The 21,211-nt window shown below is 53.3% G+C and overlaps 1 protein-coding gene across 1 annotated transcript; it reads left to right on the plus strand.

Moving 5' to 3' along the window:
* Nucleotides 1-3,784: 3,784 nt before the first annotated feature.
* Nucleotides 3,785-15,106, plus strand: DNAJB5 (DnaJ heat shock protein family (Hsp40) member B5). Its single transcript, XM_083351623.1, has 4 exons — nucleotides 3,785-3,868; nucleotides 5,985-6,229; nucleotides 9,206-9,810; nucleotides 13,263-15,106. The coding sequence occupies exons 1-4, from the start codon at nucleotides 3,831-3,833 to the stop codon at nucleotides 13,494-13,496; spliced, it is 1,122 nt and encodes a 373-aa protein (XP_083207749.1). The 5' UTR covers nucleotides 3,785-3,830; the 3' UTR covers nucleotides 13,497-15,106.
* Nucleotides 15,107-21,211: the final 6,105 nt, after the last annotated feature.

A 21,211-nucleotide genomic window follows, 5' to 3' on the forward strand; every position in this document is an offset into this window, starting at 1 on the left:
CAACGGTTCATTTAGTGACCATTCAAAGTTACAACAGCACGGAAAAATCTGAGTTGTGACCGTTTTTCAGTTACGACCTTTGCAGCCTCCCCATGATCATGAGATCAAAATTCAGATGCTTGGCAACTGGTTCATACTTAGGACGATTGCTGTGTCCCAAGGTCACGTGATCCCCTTTTGTGACCTTCTGACAAGCAAATGGGGAAGCCAGATTCACTGAATAACTGGGTTTCTTATTAACTGAAGTGATGCACAATAACTGTGGCAAGAAAGGTCGTAAAATGAGGCAAAACTCACTTAACAAATGTCCCACTTAACATCAGAAATTTTGAGCTCAATTATGGTCCTAAATCGAGTACCACCTGAATTGAATCAAGTAGATTCTGGCCAAACATTCCTTGTCGTCTATGGCAGGGGTCGTCAACCTTGGCAACTTTAAGACTGGTGGACTTCAATTCCCAGAATTCTAGGAATTGAAGTCCACCAGTCTTAAAGTTGCCAAGGATGGAGACTCCTGGTCTCTGGAAATTCGTCATCCAGGTCATAGCTGTCCCAAAGATGCTTTTTCCAAAAGGCAAATGGACTTTTGCTTTTTTCCTTTGAAAACTGAGGCTTCTTCAGTTCTAACTGACTGACGGGGAATGAAAGATTTTTAAATCCTTCTGTTCCCCACCAGTCAGTTAGAACTGAAGAAGCTTCTTGGATGAGAGGCAAAACAATAAAATTTCTAGCAATGTGTTTTAGCATTCGGAGCAGCGTTTTCCAGAATTCTGGGAATTGAAGTCCACAAGGTTAAAGTTGCCAAGGTTGGACACACACCCCCCCCCGCCCCTTCCCCCTGCTCTACATCATGTTGGTTTAAGATCTTGGGTGTGTGTGTGTGTGTCCATTTCCTCCAGAAATAGTTCCACTGTGAAGCAGTGGCTTCCAGCACCAAATTGGCACCTAGTGAGACGGGAATGGGTGGTGAGCAGTCAGATCCAGCCGTTCCTCTGAATCACATGCTCAGCTGGAGCGGATGGGAGCTGCAATTATCTCTTATCCAACTTCCTGTTGATTGGAGAGGACTTGACACAGATAGCAGCTCTGGCTGAAGCAGGGCATCCATCCAGCAAAATTACCCAGGAGAAGGCTCAGATGCAGAGTGGACCGCAATAAATGTTGAACAGAATAGAGTAGCTCTGGAAGGGACCTTGGAGGTCTTCCAGTCCAGCCCTCTGCTCCAGCAGAACCTATACCATCCTATACAAGTGACTGTCTAGTCTGTTCTTAATTCTCTGCTCTTTCTATTAAACCTAGCTAGGAATCTGCCTGCGAACTCCGGGGAAGGGACTTCACACTTGATCACCGTGGGCAGGGGGAGAGGCTGATCAGGGCCGGGTGGAGCACCTTGTAATGTCAGAATGATTAGTGCCATCACACTTTGCGGGGTGGGTGGGGGGAGAAGCACAAGTAGCTGCGAATCAGGACATTTTTTTCTGCTGATGTCAAACATTTATTTAAACTCAAGACACACCAGTAACAGTTTTATTATAACACAACCTTCTCAACATACCCCAAATACACATAAAGTTAGAATCCGGGTAAACACTGCTTTGGCTGTGTTCACACAACAGAGTGAACCACAAAACTAACAGTTGTAAATCAAGGACTTTCTGCATTTTCCCCCTTGTGGAAGAATTGCCCTGTTACTCCATCGAAGAAAAAACTGCCCAGTGTCACTAGGATTTAGGCAGCACGTTAATAAAAGAGGTAGTTCTCAACTTACAATCACTCGTTTAGTGACCGTTTGAAGTTACAACGGCACTGAAAAAAAAGTCACTGATGCTTGTTTTCCATTTAAAACCACTGCAGCATCCCTGTGGTCATGTGATCAAAATCCAGATGCTTAGCAACTGGCATGTACTTAGGGCTGTTGTACTGTCCCAGGGTGGGTGGTCATGTGATCACCTTTTGTAACCTTCCTTGCTGGTTTCTACTGAGCACAGATAATGGGAGAAGCCAGATTCACTTAACGACCACATGATTCCTTGAACAACTGCAGAGATTTGCTTAACAACTGCACCAAGAAAGGTCATAAAACAGAAGAAAACTCACTTACTAAGCAAGGAAAATTTTGGTCGTTATGTAGAATTCTGCCTGGGGGCCTTTCTCTTTTCTTGCGTGGTCAGTTTCTGAATCTTCCCGTCGTCCCCCTACTACTGATACCCACCAGTCCAGGGGTAGGCAACCTCGGCTCTTTTATGACTCATGGACTTCAACTCCCAGAATGCCTGAGCCAGCATGGCTCAGCTTGGAAAACCTCTCCCATTCCCCTCAACATGGCTGGCTCAGGAATTCTGGGAGTTGAAGTCCACGAGTCACAAAAGAGCCAAGGTTGCCTACCCCTGCACCAGTCTAATGAAGTGGGTGTGGCCTATGAATTTAGATCAGGGCTCTTCAAACTTGGCCCTTTTATGACTTGTGGACTTCAACTAGCTGGCTAGGGAATTCTGGGAGTTGAAGTCCACAAGTCATAAAAGGGCCAAGTTTGAAGACCCCTGGTCTAACACCAAATGGACCCCCTTCCGAGGCACCCCTCCTTCCGAGCCCTCCAAAACCCCTCCCTGCCCACCCTATCATCCCATAAAACTGGGGGGCGGGGGTCTCTAAGGGGTTAGGAGACCCTTCCGGCTTTCGCTTCGGAGGTGCCCCGAAAGGCAGCCGGCGCAGCGGGTGCGTCCTTCTACCCGCGGGGCCGGTCCGCGGATGCACGGCCACCTTCCCGGGGGTGGGGAGGAAGGAGAGGCGGGGGTCGCCCGATGCCAGCCAAAGGGCGAAGCAGCCGTGCCGGCTTCGAGGGCTGCCGCAGACGGGACCTGGGAGTCCCGACGGAGATTCGCTGGGGCGCGGAACCTTCCCCGCGCTTGAGGCTCAGGCAAGCGGAGGACTTGGACGGAAGGGATCGTGGCTTGCATAGGAAAGCCCACAAAGGAACCGCCGCGATTCCAGCTGGAAACGGTCCTTTGGGCCAGGTTGGCCGGAGAACTCGGGTCAAACCTGGCTTGTGAATCAGGAAAAAGAAACAGCTCAGGTTAAGCAAACCAGGATCGGCGCGTCTGGCGAACCCGGCACGTCCCCAAGACCTCCCTTCCACGTGGCCCGATGCCCCACCCACCGAGGAGGTGGCCCCGCCCCTCGTCCTCCTTTGTGACGTCACGGGGCTTCCAGAAGGCTCCCGCGGGCTTTTCTTCGGAAGTCAAGCGCTAGCGGCGGCAGCCAATCGGAGCAGGGCGCGCGGGCCGGGCGGGGGCGGAGAGGGAAGGGCCGGACGGCTCGCCCCCGTCTCCTAGAAACCAATGCCAGCGGAGAATGGGCGGGATCGGCGGCGGCGAGGCCAATGGGGGCGGAGGAGCGCGGCCCGTCTCGGGAGGCGGGCGGGGGGGGCGTGGCCCGCTCGGCCTTCCCCTCTTCTCCGAAGGGAATGGGCCCCGGATGAAACGGGCGGCGCCCGAAGCCAATAGCGCGCCGGGGGCGGTGCCGGCGCGCCGTTGCTAGGCGAGGGCGGGCTCCCGGTTCGCTAGTTGCCCCGGCTCGGCCGAGCGGGTGGCGGCGGCGGCGGCGGCGGCGGCGGCGAAGGCGGCGAGGAAGGCGGAGGCGGAAAGCGGCGGGCGGGCGAGCGGGCGGTGAGTGGCGGCGGCGGCGGAGGGGCCGGGTCGGGCTGGGCTGGCGCCGCCTCCTCCTCGGCAGGTGCTGGCGGGGCGGGAGGGCTCGGGCGCTGCGGCGGGGGCGGCGGATGCGCTGCTCGGCATTCCTCGCCAGCCCGGCACCGCACTCGCCGCCGCTCCGCCATGCCCGCCGTCCTGCTCTTCTGGAGCCGCCTAGAGAGGTAGAGAGGGCGCCGGCACTCCACTCGCCACCCGGAGGGTCCCCCGGCCGGTCCGCACAGCCGCTGCCCCGGCGGGTCCCAACCCCGCGCCTCCCGGCTCGCCCGCTCGGGCTGTCCTGGCCGGACCCCTCGGGGCCCCCGCCGGGGGAGATGGGAGATGGGGGCCGGAGGCGGAGGGCTGCCCTTCCCGATGAAGGTGGCAGCGCTCCCCCTTTCCCAGCGGCCGCTTCCGAGGGCAGCGCTGGGGCGGCCCGGGGCTCCGGGAGGAGGAGGTTGGGGGGCGAGCGGGGCGCGCCGGGGAAGGCGCCTGACCACCACCCCGCCACTGCCCGAGTTGGACGCCCCTTCCCGGCCGCTGCTGCGTCCGCTGTCCCGGGACCGCTCGGGAGTGGGGTGGGTCGTCCGGGCAGGGCGTCGGGGCAGATCCCAGATTGTGGCGGGTCCCGCCGGGCGACCGGCCAGTCTGGCAGCTTTTCCTTTGGCCTGACGTCCGGCAGCCCCACGCGGGAGAGGCGCTGCCCGGTTGGGTCGGTGGCTGCTTCTGAGCGCCTCAGTTCAGGTCGCTCCTTTGCCCCCGGGCGCCCAGCGATGCCATTCAGGTGCCCCCCCCACCCCGCAGCCCCATCTTCGTTGGTGCCGCTTTTGCGCCCCGGTTGGATTTGTTCTGTCCCCATTCCGGAGCTGGACTTTTCCCTCCCTCCCCACTCTGTTTGTGTGTGTGTGTGTGTGTGTGTGTGTGTGTGTGTGTGTGTGCTGGGACCCTTTGCTGCCGCCCCACCTGCCAGGAGGTTATTTCCAGCACCTGATCTCATCGATTAACTTTGGGAATTCTTGCTTTCTGTGTCAGTGATGGCTTTGGCGTCACTCGCTGCCTCCCCCGAGCAGAGGTGGCAATACGGAGAGTGGCATACACCACCACCACCACCCCGCACCGTGCCAGGCTGCGCTGGATGCTGGGCTCAGCTGGGGAGCAGCCAGGGGCTGGAGTGGGGTAACTGGGGCAGGAGTGGGGGCTGGTGTGGCTGTCTTGGTGGGACTGGGCTCTCCCCGTAGAATGGCTTCGCTTCCTTTTCACCTGGGGGTCCTCAAGTTGGCACTTTTCACAAGGGCTGGATTAGAGCACCCATCACCCCCAGTCTAAGCTGGAGTGGGAGAGCAGGGCATGCTACCTGTGTTTGTTTGTTTGTGTGTGTGTGTGTGTGTGTGTGTGTGTGAGAGAGAGAGAGAGAGAGAGAGAGAGAGAGAGAGAGAGAGAAATGGGTCCTCTATTGAAGTGACAAAAGCAGGATTGGAAGGTGTACTGTGGGCTAACAGACCCAACTCTTTGGGTTTGTGTGTGTGGGTTTTCCTATCCCTTCAGATTTTTGAAATTCAGCAAAAAGGTGAATTCAACACTGTGAGCTTTTTTTGTGCCCCTTTCTGGGGTTTGTTGCCCCGATGAGAGAGGATGGGGGAGATTCAGCGGCACTCTGGAGCTGGGGGTGCAGATCTGTTTGACTTGACTGTCTCCAGAGGTCAGGTGGGGGCTCTGCAGTGCCCCCAGGGGAGCCTCAACCCTGAGCAGTCTGGGCTGGCCTGGCCAGAGAAGGTTGGAGCTTACTGGCCCCCAGCAGGCAGCAGCCACCCTGCCCTTTGGATGCCAGCTGCCAATCCCAGCGCTCTGCCCTCGGGCAGTTCTTCCCTGCGGTGGCGGGCTCTCATTTGGGAGTCCTTTAAAAATAGCTTGCTACCATTACAAGATGTCTCCGTCTAACAGCTCCATCCTTTGCCGTCTCTGCCGGTACATGCTGGGAACGTGTCCCTGCGTGAACTCCCGGGCTGAGCGCTGGCTTGCTCGATCGAGGAAGGGTTCTTTTAAGGCAATCTGCTGGCGTCTCGTCTGGGGAGAAGATCCTCTTCGGCTCAGAGGCTTCCCCTGCTGCGGTGGCTTGCCTGGAAGTGGCGATGGCTGGCAGGGGCTGCAAGGGTCCCATCTGCTTCTCCTTCCCGCCTCTTTGTGGGCAGGAGCAGGCTGTCCGGGCAGGGGTCACATGGTGCCCTTCAGATGCCAATTCCGCCGGTGCCGCCCCTTCCCGGCTCTTATTCGATGATCTGGGTGTCTCCCTCCCTGGTGCAGGAACAAGGAGTCCACGGCTGGCACCGTCTCGGCCATGGGGAAGGACTACTACAAGGCCCTGGGGATCCAGTCGGGAGCCAATGAGGATGAGATCAAGAAGGCCTACCGCAAAATGGCCCTCAAATACCACCCGGACAAAAACAAGGACCCCCACGCGGAAGACAAGTTCAAGGAAATCGCTGAGGCCTACGACGTGCTGAGTGACCCCAAGAAGCGGGCCGTTTATGACCAGTATGGAGAGGAGGGTAAGCAGGACTCCGATTGCTTTGGCATGCTACGCAGAAACAAAGGTTCTTTGGTTCCCCCCCAAAAAAAACTACTCCCTGGCCAAGGGCCCCAAGTTAGCCCCCACATCCCCTCCCAATTCACTGTCAGGCAAAGGGGGTCTTGAGGGCAGGGAGCAGATTTTTATTTTTTTATTTTAATTCCATTTATATCCCGCCCTTCTCCGAAGACTCAGGGCGGCTTACAAGCTTAGCAGTAGCCTTCATTCTATGTATATGCCTGCTTATTAGGGCTTTCACACACACACCCCAAGCGGCATTATTACAAAGTCAGCTTAATTGCCCCCCACAATCTGGGTCCTCATTTTACCTACCTGGGAAGGATGGAAGGCTGAGTCAACCTTGAGCCTGGTGGGACTCGAACCTGCACTAATTGCAGGCAGCTGGTGTTACTTAAGGAGGCATTAGCCCACTGCTCCACCAAGACCCCTTTGTGCCTGGGGTGCCCTGGACAGGCCTGGCTCCTTCTGGGGTCTGAGAACAGGAAGGTGTTTGCGGGATGGGCACAGGGAAGAAAAATGGAGGGTGCCTTCTCCTTCCTTTTCAGTCCATGCTGCTGCCGCTGTTGCTCTTGGTCTTTGTGTGTGTGTGTGTGTTTGTGTTTGGACCTGAAGAGCCTTTCCCAATTTTAGTAATCCTTTCATAAGCTATCCCAGGCTGTTTGGCAGCGAGGGAGCGTGGCAACTTTGGCAGGCTGTTTTGTTGTCGTTACCCGGCAGCTAGGAATAACTTTTAAGAGCCCAGGAAAATTTATTTATAAATTAAATAAATAAACGGGGGACTCAGTGGTCCTGGACGTCTTCATCTGCTAAATGGAAAACCCATAGTAAAGAATTTGGGGTACAGTTGCCTGCCTGGGAAGCTTGCTTACTTCCTTGCAAATAATGAAAAGCTCCTGTTTGAGTCAAGTTGCGAATAATCTGTTTTGTGCGCATTTTGCAGCCACGGTGCAGGTTTTAAAGAACAGGGACATGAGCAGGGAAGGGGGACAGCAATAACCAATGTCTCTGGGGGAGTCAGGGGGCACTGAGGCTGCTGCCTGTAGGACCGACCCTTTTCTCCAGTGCCTTGTCTCCTTTTTCTACTCCACTCCTGACATTCTGGGGAGGGCTGGAGGGCTCCTGGGGTTGGGGCAGCCAAAGGCCTGGGGAGGGCAAGCAGAGTTGGCTTGTTCCTTGGGGAAGTTTGCTGGGGGGGGGCCCTCCAGCTTCCAGCAGGGTCTAAAAATAAAAGCTCTGGTCTCATCTCTGAATGCGCCTTCTAATTATGTCAGAGCAGTGACTGACAAGGCCGATTGTTGCTGTTGCTGGTCCTCGGAAGCAAAGTGAGGTCCCCGAAGATCGGGGGGGGGGGGAGAAATCCATGCACATGTTTCTCCCTTGGAGGAATTAAGTCAGCAAGACATTAGCGTTGAAGGGAGAACATGCCCCCTTCCATCCTAATTTAATCTATTAAATCAGAGAATGCCCACCTTTTGGGATGGGGGGGAGGAGGAGGAAACATTCTGGCCCCAAAGTGGGAGCCTCATATTAGCCACCCCTCCCCGCCCTTTACCCCTCCCCTCTTTTAGCTGAGCTCTCTCCCCTTGGTCAGGGGTAGCTGCTGAACTTTTATTAAAAGCCAACAGCTGTAGGGCAGCTGCTCAAACAACATCCAGAAATTGCTGCCCCAGATCTCAAATCTTCCTCCTGGCTTCTGCCCCCAGGCCTGCCCTGAAAATCTGAGGGAAGCAACCCCCCCCCCCCTCCTGTTTTTAACTGGCGGCTGGGCTGGGAGGAGGGCCAGGGCTGGTCTTTCTGTTACAGCCACTTTCCTCCACCTCTGCTTTTCGGTTTGAATCCTTTTCATGGACAATTTGGATTGGGGTGCCTTACAGAGGTGAGAACCCCCCCCTCCCCCCCAGGAGTAGGGAGGAGAGAACGTTTACGCAGATGCTCCAATTTGTCTTCGGGATGCCTGTTCAAGGCACAAGGTCTCCGAGGCTTTTCAGCTAACTGAAAGGCAACAGGGACGTGCTTAAAAAAACAAGAACTTCAGATGGAGGGATTCTTTCCTTGCATCCAGGAAAATGTAGAAGGAGGAGAACTCTGACCTGGCCTGGAATTGAGCAGAGATTGCCATGCAAGACCACCCGGACCCCCCCCCCCCAAAGTTGCACGGGCCTCTCTGAGAAGAGCAGGAAAACGAGGGTTGCACAAACTCCTGGGATGGCGAGCTTCCCCTTCAATTAACCTGGGCCAGACCGGTGGCTTGGTCCTTGCAGAAGGTTTCCCCAGAGTCTGACTGTGCTTAGACCCCTCATGATCAGCCTCCCCTGTCCGAGATGGCCATGGGGTGGAGTGCCCCATAGTGTTTAATCTCGACCCCAGTGTTACAACCCTAATGAGAGAGATCAGCCAAGGGATACACGACTATTTGTCTGAAATGGCACAGGGTCTTCTGCTTGGGCAGGGGGTTGGACTAGGACAGGGGTAGGCAACCTTGGCTCTTTTATGACTTGTGGACTTCAACTCCCAGAATTCCTGAGCCAGCGTGGCTCAGCTTGGAAACCTCTCCCTTTCTCCTCAACATGGCTGGCTCAGGAATTCTGGGAGTTGAAGTCCATGAGTCATAAAAGAGCCAAGGTTGTCTGCCCCTGGACTAGGAAGACCTCCAAGGTCCCTTCCAAATTTTGCTAGATGTGCAGGAATTTGTGCATTCCTCATTTTCCTGCCTGTGCAACTTGGGGCTCAAGGGCCACAGCAGGTTGAGCTGCCAAAACGGGCTGGAGCAGGGCCAGGTTTTGAGGGCAGAATTGAGGTGGGGGCCCTGCTTCCGCCCCTGGATCTTGAGGACTGTTGGCAGGCGAAGCTTGTGACTCTTCTTGCTGCAGGCCCAAGCAGCATCTCTGCTTCCTGTGGCCATCGCTGATGGTTCTTCCCTTGACTTCTTTTTCAGGACTCAAAACGGGTGGTGGTCCCTCTGGTCCTTCTGGAAGCACCTTCCACTACACCTTCCATGGAGACCCTCACGCCACCTTCGCCTCCTTCTTTGGGGGCTCCAACCCCTTCGACATCTTCTTCAGCAGTAGCCGGTCCAGGGTCTTCAACGGCTTTGACCACGAGGACAGCATGGATATGGACGACGACAGCGACGATCCCTTCAGTGCTTTCAGCCGTTTTGGCTTCAATGGCCTCAACGGGGTCCACCGGCGGCACCCGGAGTCCATCCACATGCGCCGGAAGGTGCAGGATCCCCCTGTGATTCACGAGCTCAAAGTTTCTCTGGAGGAAATCTACCACGGTGCCACAAAGCGGATGAAGATCACCCGCCGGCGGCTGAACCCGGACGGGCGAACGATGCGGAGCGAGGACAAGATCCTGAACATCATCATCAAGCGAGGTTGGAAGGAAGGCACCAAGATCACCTTCCCCAAGGAAGGAGACGCCACCCCTGACAACATCCCGGCTGACATTGTCTTCATCTTGAAGGACAAGCCACACACTCATTTCCGTCGGGACGGGACAAACATCATCTACGTGGCCATGATCAGTCTTAAAGAGGTGGGTCCTTGTTTCGAGACTCGGGGTGGGTGGGTGGGGGAACCTCTCTCTTGGACACGGGGCGCTGAGGCCAAGTTGTGAGGCGGATGGGCAGTTAAAGAAGTTTGATATATAAATAAATAAGTTGCTGGAAGTCATGCAAATTGAGGAGGGCTGAGGTTGCCGGCAACTGACTCTCCTTCGGCTTTCCTGGGCCTTAGTTTCTTCAGACATCTCCTACATCACATAGGAGGAAAAGCAGGCAAAGAGGCAGGGTAGGGGTACATGGAGGGGCTAGTGCCCCCCCTCCCCCCCCCCGGGACCAGGGAACTGGTTGTCCAGAAGGGAGGAATGAAAGCCAGCATGCTGAAGTTCTCTCTGGCAAGCTGGGAGACCTGAGTCAGCAACTTTCCCCAATATGGTCAAGATGGATCATCAACCAAGATCTGTCTTGGCCACATTAGAGAAAGTTGCTGACTTTCCCCAATATTTTAGAAGAAGCTCGCTTTCTTTATGGTGCCTGTCTATGTGGTTTTACCCAAGGGTCGGTCTCTCTCTCTCTCTCTCCTCCTCCTTCTCCCCCCCCCTCTCCACACCCACGTAATGGCACATTAATGCCTCCCTTCCCTTTGTTTAAAGACACTTCAGAGGGAACTGATGGAGTTCCTTGGGTTCTACTTTCCATCAAAGTAACGCTGGTGTTAAGGATAAGTACTCGGAGATCTCCCCCATGCCGGCTCCCCGCAAGGAACAGTTGCCAAGTGTGTGCAAGCTGGCCTCACCAGCAGGCTGTTCCCTTTCCCACACTTTACTGCATGTTCTGGGAGCTCAAAAGCCCAGATTGTGAATAGTTGCTCCTAAAGGGTTTGCCAATTGTGAATTTTCCAACTTATGTGCGAGAGATGATGCTGTTCCTGCCACCTGGGCACTCCTAGCTCAGTGGGATCACACACACACACACACACACACACACGTCTACTTTTAGGGAAGGGAGGTGGCGTTCGCATTTTTAGGAGAGGGCCAATGCGGCCCCTTAAATTAATTAAAAGGGTGGACTACAGGTAGTCCTTGACTTATGACCACAAGAGAGCCCCCCCACATTTCTGTTGCTAAGTGAGACATTTGCTAAGTTGAGTTTTGCCCCCATTTTACAACCTTTCTTGACAAATTAGTTAAGTGAGTCATGGCACACCCTTCAATTAGCCACACAGTTGTTAAAGTGAAGCCAGCTTCCCCCCTGTTAACTTTCCTTGTCAGAAGAGCAGACAAGGGGAAATCAAATGACCCCGGGACACTGCGACCGTCATAAATGCGAGTCAGTTGCCCGGCATCTGAATTTGGATCATGTGACCATGGGGGAATGCTGCAATGGTTGTTAAGTGTGGAAAAATGGTCATAAGTCCCCTTTTTCCCCAGTGCCGTTGTAAGTTTGAACCATCACTGAATGAACTCTTGTAAGTTGAGGACTACCTGTAGTGCAGCCCTCCCCCTCCCCTAACTGGGGACCGCCCCTTGGCCTCTGTTTCTTCTCCGAGCTCTCTGCCCTTGCCCAAAGACGCAACCCCCCCCTTCTCCTGAGCTGTTCTCCGCTCCCAAACTCCTTGGATGCTTGGGGGTTCCCCAGGGATTCCTTCTGGCGAGTGAGCGGGAGAGGCCGGGTGTCGCTGGAGAAAGATTAACAAGTACTCAGCTCCTTTGGAAGCAGATTCCGTGCGACCTGTATGTGCTTCCGAGCTCTTGCTGCTTGGCTGCACGGCACGTTTGTCTTGCTCAGACAAGTGTGGAATGGAGGTGGCCGGAAGGCCAGCTGGCCAGCTGCTGCCCCTGGGCCACTCCAGCTGCCTGTACAATGGCATTTGGCCATAATGGCCCTGAGGGAGAACCGCCCTCATGAGCCGGAAGAGTTAGCTGGACCACAAGCAAGGCGCTCTGCTAGGCGGGAAGAGATTTCCTACCTAATCCAGATGCTGAGATTGGAATTGCTGTGTGTGCCTGAAGGGAGGTGGGCGGGAAGAATGGAACGTGGGGATGGGAGGCAAGAAGGCCAAGGCCTTTCTTGATAGCAGGTTCAGCCTCAGGACATTTTGTTTGCTCAGAAATGAGATGTCGGGTTCCAAAAACCAAGAAAGACATGTTGAGAATCTCTTAAGCAGTTTCCGCGATCGTTCCTCACGTATAGACAGAATCTTGCCAAACTGAAGTAGACTATTTGTACCGTAAGGCATTTAGTCTTGGAACGGTTAGGGAGGAAACATCTTCACTCTCTTCCTCCCGTATAAATTTATCGATCCCCGTCAGGATCCCCAAACCCTAGAAAGACACATTATGATTCTTCCAGGCAGATTTCTTGATCGTTCCTCACCTATAGACAGAATCTTGCCAAACTAAAACAATCTACTTGCACCGATAAAGATGTACTCTGGGAACTGTTAGGAAGGAGCTGTCTTCATCCCCTTTCTCTCACACAAACTCTCTTGTCAACTGAGTTGTCTCTTACTCCTCTGGACTGCACTTCCTTCCTCCTTGGAATCCAGACCACATTCCATCACATGGGAGCCTGGGAGGCTGGGGTGGGTGGGTGGGAAATGGGGATAGTGATGTTGTCTGTTTTGGATTTGCTGTTGATTAATCTTGCTGAGGACCTCAAGGTGGTCCAATAGGTGGTTGAGGCAGTTCTCCCACTTTTGTTGGGTGTGAGTCTCTTCGCAGGGGCCTTTGGGATGAGCTGGACCCCTGACCATGACCTCTTAGGACTGCTCTTCCTTCCCAACCTGGATCACAGCTGTGCTCGCTTTTTGGCAGCCGATGGGGTCAGCTGTGGGCAAAAATAACCTAGTTCTAGTTGGGCCCTCCTGGGCCTCGCGGAAGTTGGCAGGAGTAGCAGCGCTCCAAAGTTTCCACTTCTGGAAGTCGGCCCAGGCAGGAGAAGGGAGAAGGCCTCTGAAGGCCTCTGGTGGGCTCCTGCACTGCTAGCCGCAGAGGCCGCAGGCTGCCCACCACCTGCCCTGACAGACAGTGGAGCCCACAGAAGGCTCACCCCCTAGTTGTGCCTATGTCCCCCAAGGCCTGGGGCTACAGGAGGCCATCAAGACTTATCCTCAAGTGGTCTTGCCAGGCCTTGAGGATTGTACCCCCCCAAGATGCCCTGCAGAAACTCTGCTCTAGCTTTCCTGCAGGCATGGCATAGTGCTGGGGTGGGCAAGGATAGCAACTTTAGGACCTGTGGACCAGTACAGCTGGCTCAGGAATTCTGGGAGTTGAAGTCCACACGTCTTAAAGTTGCTGTCAGGAATTCTGGGAGTTGAGATTTGCAGGTCCTAAAGTTGCTGTCAGGAATTCTGGGAGTTGAAGTCCACAGGTCTTAAAATTGCTATCGTTGCCCACTCCTGACGGAGTGGCATTTATGACCTCGAATGACCACTCTGGCTCTCCCTACAGCCGTCTCACGCCGGTTCTCTCCTCTTCTCTTCCAGGCCCTGTGCGGCTGCACCGTCAACATCCCCACGGTGGACGGGCGCGTGATCCCGCTGCCCTGCAGTGACATCATCAAGCCAGGCACTGTGAAGCGGCTGCGGGGCGAGGGCCTGCCTTTCCCCAAGGTGCCCTCCCAGCGCGGAGACTTGATTGTGGAGTTCAAAGTCCGCTTCCCTGACAGAATAGCCCCCCAGACCCGCCAGATCCTCAAGCAACACCTGCCCTGCTCCTAGAGCTGCTTGAGCTGGGCCTTGCCTGCCCACCTCTCTGCCAGCCAGCTTGCTCTGCGAGCAGCAGCAATACGTCATGCTGTGCCCGAGCCGCGTCGCACCTGGCCTGGGTGTCGCCCGGGGATCCTTCTGTCTCTTGCTGCAAGCCACGCCCTCTATTGCAAGGGACACCCTCTGCCCTGTCCCTCTCCTCTGGCAATATGGCTCCCTTCAAGGCTCCCTGTTTTTGGAATTGGTGTCCCAGCTTTGCGTGAGTCTCGGGGATGCCCGGTCCACTCCTTGGGGACTTTCCTTCTCCAGAGCTGGGGAGGATCTCCCCAAATTTTGGCAAGGAACACCAGAGCCCTGTAAATAGAACCACCTCTTTCTCTGTTCCCTGCCTGCTCTTTCTGGATTGCGCCTCCCTAGAGCAGCCGGTGGGGGTCGCAAAGCCAACCTCGTCCTACACAGCGGGAGCTGGACACCGCCCCCCTCCTGTGTTTGGCACTCAGAAGACCCCCTCCGCCCACCTTCTGTTTCTACGCACACAGACCCTGTGGTGTTGGCCTGACAAACCACCTCCAGCAAGCCCGGCCCTGTTTGGGGCCACAACAAGGACCTGCCATTCAAGGGTGCTTTGGACAGAAGGACCCTCCTTGTATTCAAATAGAACCTTCATGAAGACTAACCTCTTCTTGGCTGTGTTGGCTTTTCATCTGAATTCTGGGGAAGGGCTGGTGGGGAGCAGCCCAGGATGGCTCCTTGAGGAAGGGGAGAGGGAAGGTGGGCTCCAGGGCAGCCACTGAGCTCTGCAGGAGGCTGGGAAGGGAGTCTTGGCAGCGGCTGCAGTGATGATGGGTTGCCGTTGTGTGTCTCTTGGGAAGTGGGCGGAGGGATGTGAGATGTGCCTGGGTCCTGGGGGGAGGTCCAGAGGCTGGCTTTTTTTCTCTTTTCAGGGGGAGATTTTTCAAGAAACATTTCTTATCCTTGACAATTATATTGTATTTTGGTGGGGGAGGGAGGGAATATAAGGGCCCGAGATGCTTTTGCAAGGGAGCATCTCATCATCATTTTCTCCCTCCCTCCCAAGCTAAAAATTTTGTGTCAAGACACTCTTTGGTGGGACTTTCCACCCATCCTTTTTATTCTGAATTTTCTCTGACTTTAAATGGAGGTGCTTCCTTGGGGTCCCTTCCGTCCGTCCCTCCCAAGGCGCCCAGCAGGTTGACCCTCCTTTGGGGTGGGTGGCAAGCTTGACTGAACCCGGGATCAGACAGAGGCCCCGTCCACAGCCGCTTCCTGTATAGTTGTACAGACCCGAACGCTGCCCTCCTGTAAATGTGCGATGATTTGGGGAAGATGACGCAACTGTGGTGCCATCTGGAACTCGCCAGCCGTCTGGATGGTTCAGGCCAGGCCCTTTTTTTGCAGCCTCCAGTATGTGTGTGTGTGCGTGTGCTTTCACAATACAAAAAAAACCAACAAAAAAAACGTGGGCTGCTGACCCGGCGGGCCGAGACGACGAGGATGGAGAGGGCCATGCATTTCAGGGAGACCCCGGGTGGTTTTATAGCGTTTTTTGGAATTTCTCCTTTTGTAATGTCCTGTATTACTATTTAAAAAAATAAAGTATTTTAAAAATAGGGGGTTGTGTCATCTGTTAAACTCCAGGATGTGACCCCCCCAAGTCTTGCTAGGTCGGTATGTCTGCAGGAACCGTGGAGGAAGATAACCCCCCCCAGCGAGGTGGATTGGGGCGCTGGCTGTCTTGTGAGGGGGGGCAGCTGTCAGCCCACAAACAAGGGCTGGCCGGGCCCTTTGAAAGACGGGGCCACAGGCCCACAACTGTCCAGTTGCAAGGCCCCTTGGGCAAGGGTAGGCAACCTTGGCTCTTTTATGACTCGTGGACTTCAACTCCCAGAATTCCTGAGCCAGCCATGCTGAGGGGAAAGGGAGAGGTTTCCAAGCTGAGCCATGCTGGCTCAGGCATTCTGGGAGTTGAAGTCCATGAGTGATAAAAGAGCCGAGGTGGCCTACCCCTGGTCCAGGGCCTCTCCCTCGGCCTTTCCGACCATTTCTCAGGATCGAACTGGGCCAACTTGCCACGGGACAATGCAACAAATGCAAAAGTTAAGTTAATTTCAACCGAACCATGGCCAATAATCATAAAATAAGTATGTCAGTCTAGAAATACAGGGGTATTCGCCACCGATAAGAAAAGTAACTGAAATGATTTATAGAGCGTTGAATTGTCCTGTGGCAAGATGTCCCGTGGTACGCTGGCCACGGTGAGTTGTCCTAGAGTCTAGACCCTCTCAGGATGACGACGTCAATTTGGGGAGAGGCAGATGGGCCTGGCTCAGCCTTGCAAGCTCCGAATCTTCTTGCCTTCCCTGCCCAACGGACCCCTTCTGGCAGCAGATCCCATCACCTGCCTCCACTCTCCGCTGGGCTGAAAAACATCTCTAATGGATGATGACAGGAGAGGAGGAAAAAAAATCTTCCCAGATCTGTGCCGCTCTAATGTTATTCCCCCCCCCATGCCTGGCTACGGCCTCCCAGTTTTCTCCTTATAGGGATGCTTTCCTTGCAGCTTCCTCCCAGGAAAACATCCAGGGCTGAGGGGTGAGTCAGGCCAGCAGCGTTGCAAGTGGTGGAACCCCCGAAGGGGCTTGTCGGGGGGTTCTGCGTTGTCCCAGAGGAAGGGAGTATGGTCAGTGGGTTCCCCCCACCCACTCAGGGGTCTGTTCTTGGCCCAGGTGATTTGGCCTCTTTTGGCCTGACACAGAGGACAGAATGGAGAAGTGCCGATCCCCTTAGTGGAAGTGGGAAATACCACAGAGGACACAAACCATGGCTCAAAATGACCTCAGAGGACCGCATCATTGAGCCAAATCAAGAAGGATGACTTTAACAACTCCTGGGGAGGAAAAATTGGAGTGGGAAGGTAACTTCGTGGGTGGTGGGGCACTGCAGGGAGGATGACTAGGAGACCACCAGCTGAGAATGAGCAAGCAGGGTGATGTGGCAGCTGAAAGGCCAACAGAAATACGTATCCAGCTGTAGGAGATTTGACTGCCATAATTCTGCTTTGTGCTGGTGAGACATCGGTGAGTGTCCTGTGTCCAGCTCACAGCCTTAAAAGGAGGATAGGATAGGATAGGATAGGATAGGATAGGATATAGAATAGAATAGAATAGAATAGAATAGAATAGAATAGAATAGAATAGAATAGAATAGAATAGAGTAGAAAATATAATTAATATAATATATAATATAGTATAATAGCCAATAGAATAGAGAATAGAATATAGAATAGAATAGAACAGAATAGAGAATAGAATATAGAATAGATCAGAACAGAATAGAGAATAGAGAATAGAATAGAATAGAATGTAAAGTAGGGTAGGGTAGAGTGGAGTAGAGTGGAGTGGAGTAGATTAGATTAGAGTAGAGTAGAGTAGAGTAGAGTAGAGTGGAGTGGAGTGGAGTGGAGTGAATTCTGGCAGTTGAAGTCCACACATCTTCAAGCTGCCAAGGTTGAGAAACACTGGAGTAGGGTAAAATAATATTTATTTATTTATTTACTTATTTAATTAATTCATTAATTCATTTGCTGCCCGTCTTGCTACAAGGAGATTCTGAGTGAAGAAGAAGGTTAAAAAGAGTAGAAACTGCAAAGAGCATAGACAGAGGACGTTCATGACTGATAAGGGGCTTTGGCAATCCAGTCCTATCCGCTGAGCCCTCTCAGTTTGACAAAGGGAAGATGGGTATTGACAAGGACCTAGCAGGCTGCCTTGGGTCTGGTGTCGGAGAAGCAGAGGCAGGGCAAGCACAGGGAGCTGAAATTCAAGCACAGAGGTCTAGGTTGAAGGAGAATGTTCTTGATGGTCAGCATCAATGGAACCCTCTGTCTGGAACTGGGAGGGTCTCAAGAGGGCCATGCATCCCAGTTGGGCTCCTCCTGCATTGTTGGACTAGACCTGTAAATCCCTTTGATCTCACATGACGAGTATTTCACGAATCTTGTTAGAGAAGCAGCCTTCGTGGGGGAATAACCCAGGTCTGGACCAAGAAGCTCAGAAACTCATAGACCATTCTCACAGTTGTGCCTGCTGGAAGGACCAGGCAGCCTTTGTGGCTGGCCTGGGTCGCCCTGAAGAATTCCAGCCCTGCGTCTTCACCTTAGGATTCCTTCTGTTTGAGCTTGCAAGGGATACTTCCTGGCCAGTGGTGGGATTCAGCCAGTTCACACCAGTTCGACAGAACCTGTAGCTAATTTTCGTTGCCCAGGCCCAGAATGGGTCTTCCAGAAAGCGGCGTCCACACAGAGAACCGATTGTTCACCTATTTGAATCCCACCACTGTTCCTGGCCTTAAGACAGTTGGTGGGATGGAGGTCACTGTCACACCCTCCAGAGCAAAAAGAGACAGTTCGAAACTAGATAATAGTGGCCCAGTACTGGGGGTGGGTGCGCGGTGAGGGCTCCTTCAGGAAGGGCTTCACTACCGCCTCTGTCAGGGCAGAAGTGACCTCCCCACCTTCAAGAAAGTGGACACCATGGCTGGGCCCAACCGCCTTTCAGCTCTGTGGCTGCTTTCACAATCTGGTGGGGGGTGGTGGTTCTGGATTGAACAAAATGTGGCTCAGCTCAAAGTTTTCAAGTCTTGTCCACACTCACATTTGTGCTTCTGGGAGTTATGCACCAGGAATTCTGGGAGTTATGTACCAGTATACACCAAGAATTATGCACCAGTATGGACCAGTTATTCTGGGAGTTAGGCACCAGCATGCACCAGGAATTCTAGGAGATGCACCAGGAATTCTGGGAGATGCACCAGGAATTCTGGAAACTATGCACCAGTATGCACCAGGAATTCTGGGAGCTATGCACCAGGAATTCTGGGAGTTATGTACCAATATACACCAAGAATTATGCACCAGTATGGGCCACGATTTCTGGGAGGTATGCACTAGTATGCACCAGGAATTCTGGGAGTTAGGCACCAGTATGCACCAGTAATTCTAGGAGATGCACCAGTAATTCTGGGAGATGCACCAGTAATTCTGGGAGCTATGCATCAGTTGTTGTTGTTAGTTGCGAAGTCGTGTCCGACCCATCGCGACCCTATGGACAATGTTCCTCCAGGCTTTCCTGTCCTCTACCATCTTCTGGAGTCCATTTAAGCTCACGCCTACTGCTTCAGTGACTCCATCCAGCCACCTCATTCTCTGTCGTCCCCTTCTTCTCTTGCCCTCAATCTTTCCCAGCATTAGGCTCTTCTCCAGTGAGTCCTTCCTTCTCATTAGGTGGCCAAAGTATTTGAGTTTCAACTTCAGGATCTGGCCTTCTAAAGAGCAGTTAGGGTTGATCTCCTCTAGGAGTGACCGCTTTGATCGCCTTGCAGTCCAAGGGACTCGCAGGAGTCTTCTCCAGCACCAGAGTTCAAAGGCCTCAATTCTTTTGCGCTCAGCCTTTCTTATGGTCCAACTTTCACTGCCATACATTGCAACTGGGAAGACCATAGCCTTGACTATACGCACTTTTGTTGACAGGGTGATGTCTCTGCTTTTTAGTGTGCTGTCTAGATTTGCCATGGCTTTCCTCCCGAGGAGCAAGCGTCTTTTAATTTCTTGACTACAGTCCCCATCTGCAGTGATCTTGGAGCCCAGGAAAATAAAATCTGTCACTACCTCCATTTCTTCCCCATCTATTTGCCAGGAATTGAGAGGGCAGGATGCCATGATCTTGGTTTTCTTAATGTTTAGTTTCAACCCAACTTTTGCACTCCTCTTCTTCACTCGCAACAAGAGACTGAGACTCTTCAGTTCCTCTTCCTGCATCAGTATGCACCAGTAATTCTGGAAAATGTACCAGTAATTCTGGAAGATGCAGCAGGTATTCTGGGAGTTATGCACCAGGAATTCTGGAAGATGCACCAGGAATTCTGGGAGTTATGCACCAGGAATTCTGGTAGATGTACCAGGAATTCTGGGAGTTATACACTAGGAATTCTGGGAGCTATGCACCAGTATGCACCAGGAATTATAAAAGAGCCAGCTGGATGTTGTGGTTCAGGTGCTGATCTAAAAACCCAGAGATCTTCCTTAGGCATGAAAACTGGCTGGGAGACACTGGATTTTTTTTTATGGCGGTGGGGGTGGGAAGTTGGCAGGACCTCCGTTTCCCTAAGGGGGTGGCATTGGTGCTTCCCCCAATTAATCAGTGGAAGGGCTTGCTTCCAGATTTTGTGGGTGCTCCATCACTGGAGGTTCTTAAGAGATTGGACGACCACATCTCTGGAATGGTATAGGGTCTCCTATGAGCAGGGGGTTGGACTGGAAGGGTCTCTTCCAGTCCTAGGATTCTTTTATCCTAAACCATTTTAAAGTAGGCTAGTGGGAGAATTCTGGGAGTTGAAGTCAGAGGAGATTCAACCGAGAACTGAGGAGCAATTTCCTGACAGTGAGAACAATGGATCAAGGGCGTGGCTTGCATCCCAGGGTCATGGGTTCTTCATTGCTGGAGATACTTAAGAAAAGATTGGACAATCATTTTGTCTGGGATGGAATAAGGACTCCTGCCTCCGGCCCCTGGAGGTTGGACTAGAAGACCTCCAAGGTTCCTTCCCGCCCTGGGATTCATTTTTCGATGCCTAGTATGTGATCAAACTGACCCTACAACGTCTGGCTCTTGCATTCTCTGTCCTGGTGATAGAATAGAGCTGGAAGGGACCTTGGAGGTCTTCTACTCCAGCCCCCTGCTCAAGTGACTCTCTAGCGGCTCTTCTTGAACATTTCCAGTGATGGAGCGCCCACGATTTCTGGGGGCAAGCTGTTCCACTGGTTGACTGTCCTCACTGTCAGGAAGTTTCTCCTTAATTCCAGGTTGCTTCTCTCCTTGATCCGTTTCCAACCAGTTTCTCGTCCTTCCCTCTGGTGCTCTGGTGAACAACCTGTCCCCCTCTGCCTTGTGGCAGCCCCTCAAATACTGGAATACTGCTATCATGTCTCCCCTCTTTCTGCTTTTCTTTAGACTAGCCAAACCCAAGTTCCACAGCCGTTCTTCGTATGTTTTGGTCTCCAGCCCTTTGATCTTCTTAGTTGCTCTTCTTCTGCCCCCTGGCGGCCAAAGAGAGGCTGGTGAGAAAATCTCCTTTGCAGCAGGAGAGAAAGCCAGCGACGTGGCCCTCAAGCCTGTTCTCTCTGCTCCTGTATAAGGAGGCTCTGCTTAGTTCTCAGGGCTAATAGGAGTAAAAAATCCACGTCCCCTATTAGTGTTCAGCCTCCCCTATCCACTCGAGGGGTGGTCTCCCAAGCTTTGGGGTCTCGACGCGCCTTCTCCCCAAGCTTCCACCTCCTCCTGATGGCTTTCTTGTGCAGGCATCTCGTGCACCATCTCCACGATTGAGTTGCTTCTCTGGGTTGACCGTTACTGCAGATCCAGGTTAATGTCAGACCTGCCCCAACTTGGACAATTAGGAAAGAAAAAAACCCTTTGACTCCATTTCCTTGAAGTGAAAGGTGTGTGTGTGTGTGTGTGTGTGTGTGTGTGTGTGTGTGTGTGTGACAGCGAAAGTAAAGCTGGATCTGAGGGCAAAGGATGCAATTTTCTCCCTTTCCCTAGTCCTCTCCCCTTGACCAGTCAGTGTCTGATAATATTTGTGTTTGATGTTTTGGGAATGGCGTTGGGGTTTGGCACCTCTCAATGTAGCTTCGCATTCCATTCTCAGGC

This window comes from Vipera ursinii (assembly GCF_947247035.1).
Source record: "Vipera ursinii genome assembly, chromosome: 2".
NCBI lineage: Eukaryota > Metazoa > Chordata > Lepidosauria > Squamata > Viperidae > Vipera > Vipera ursinii.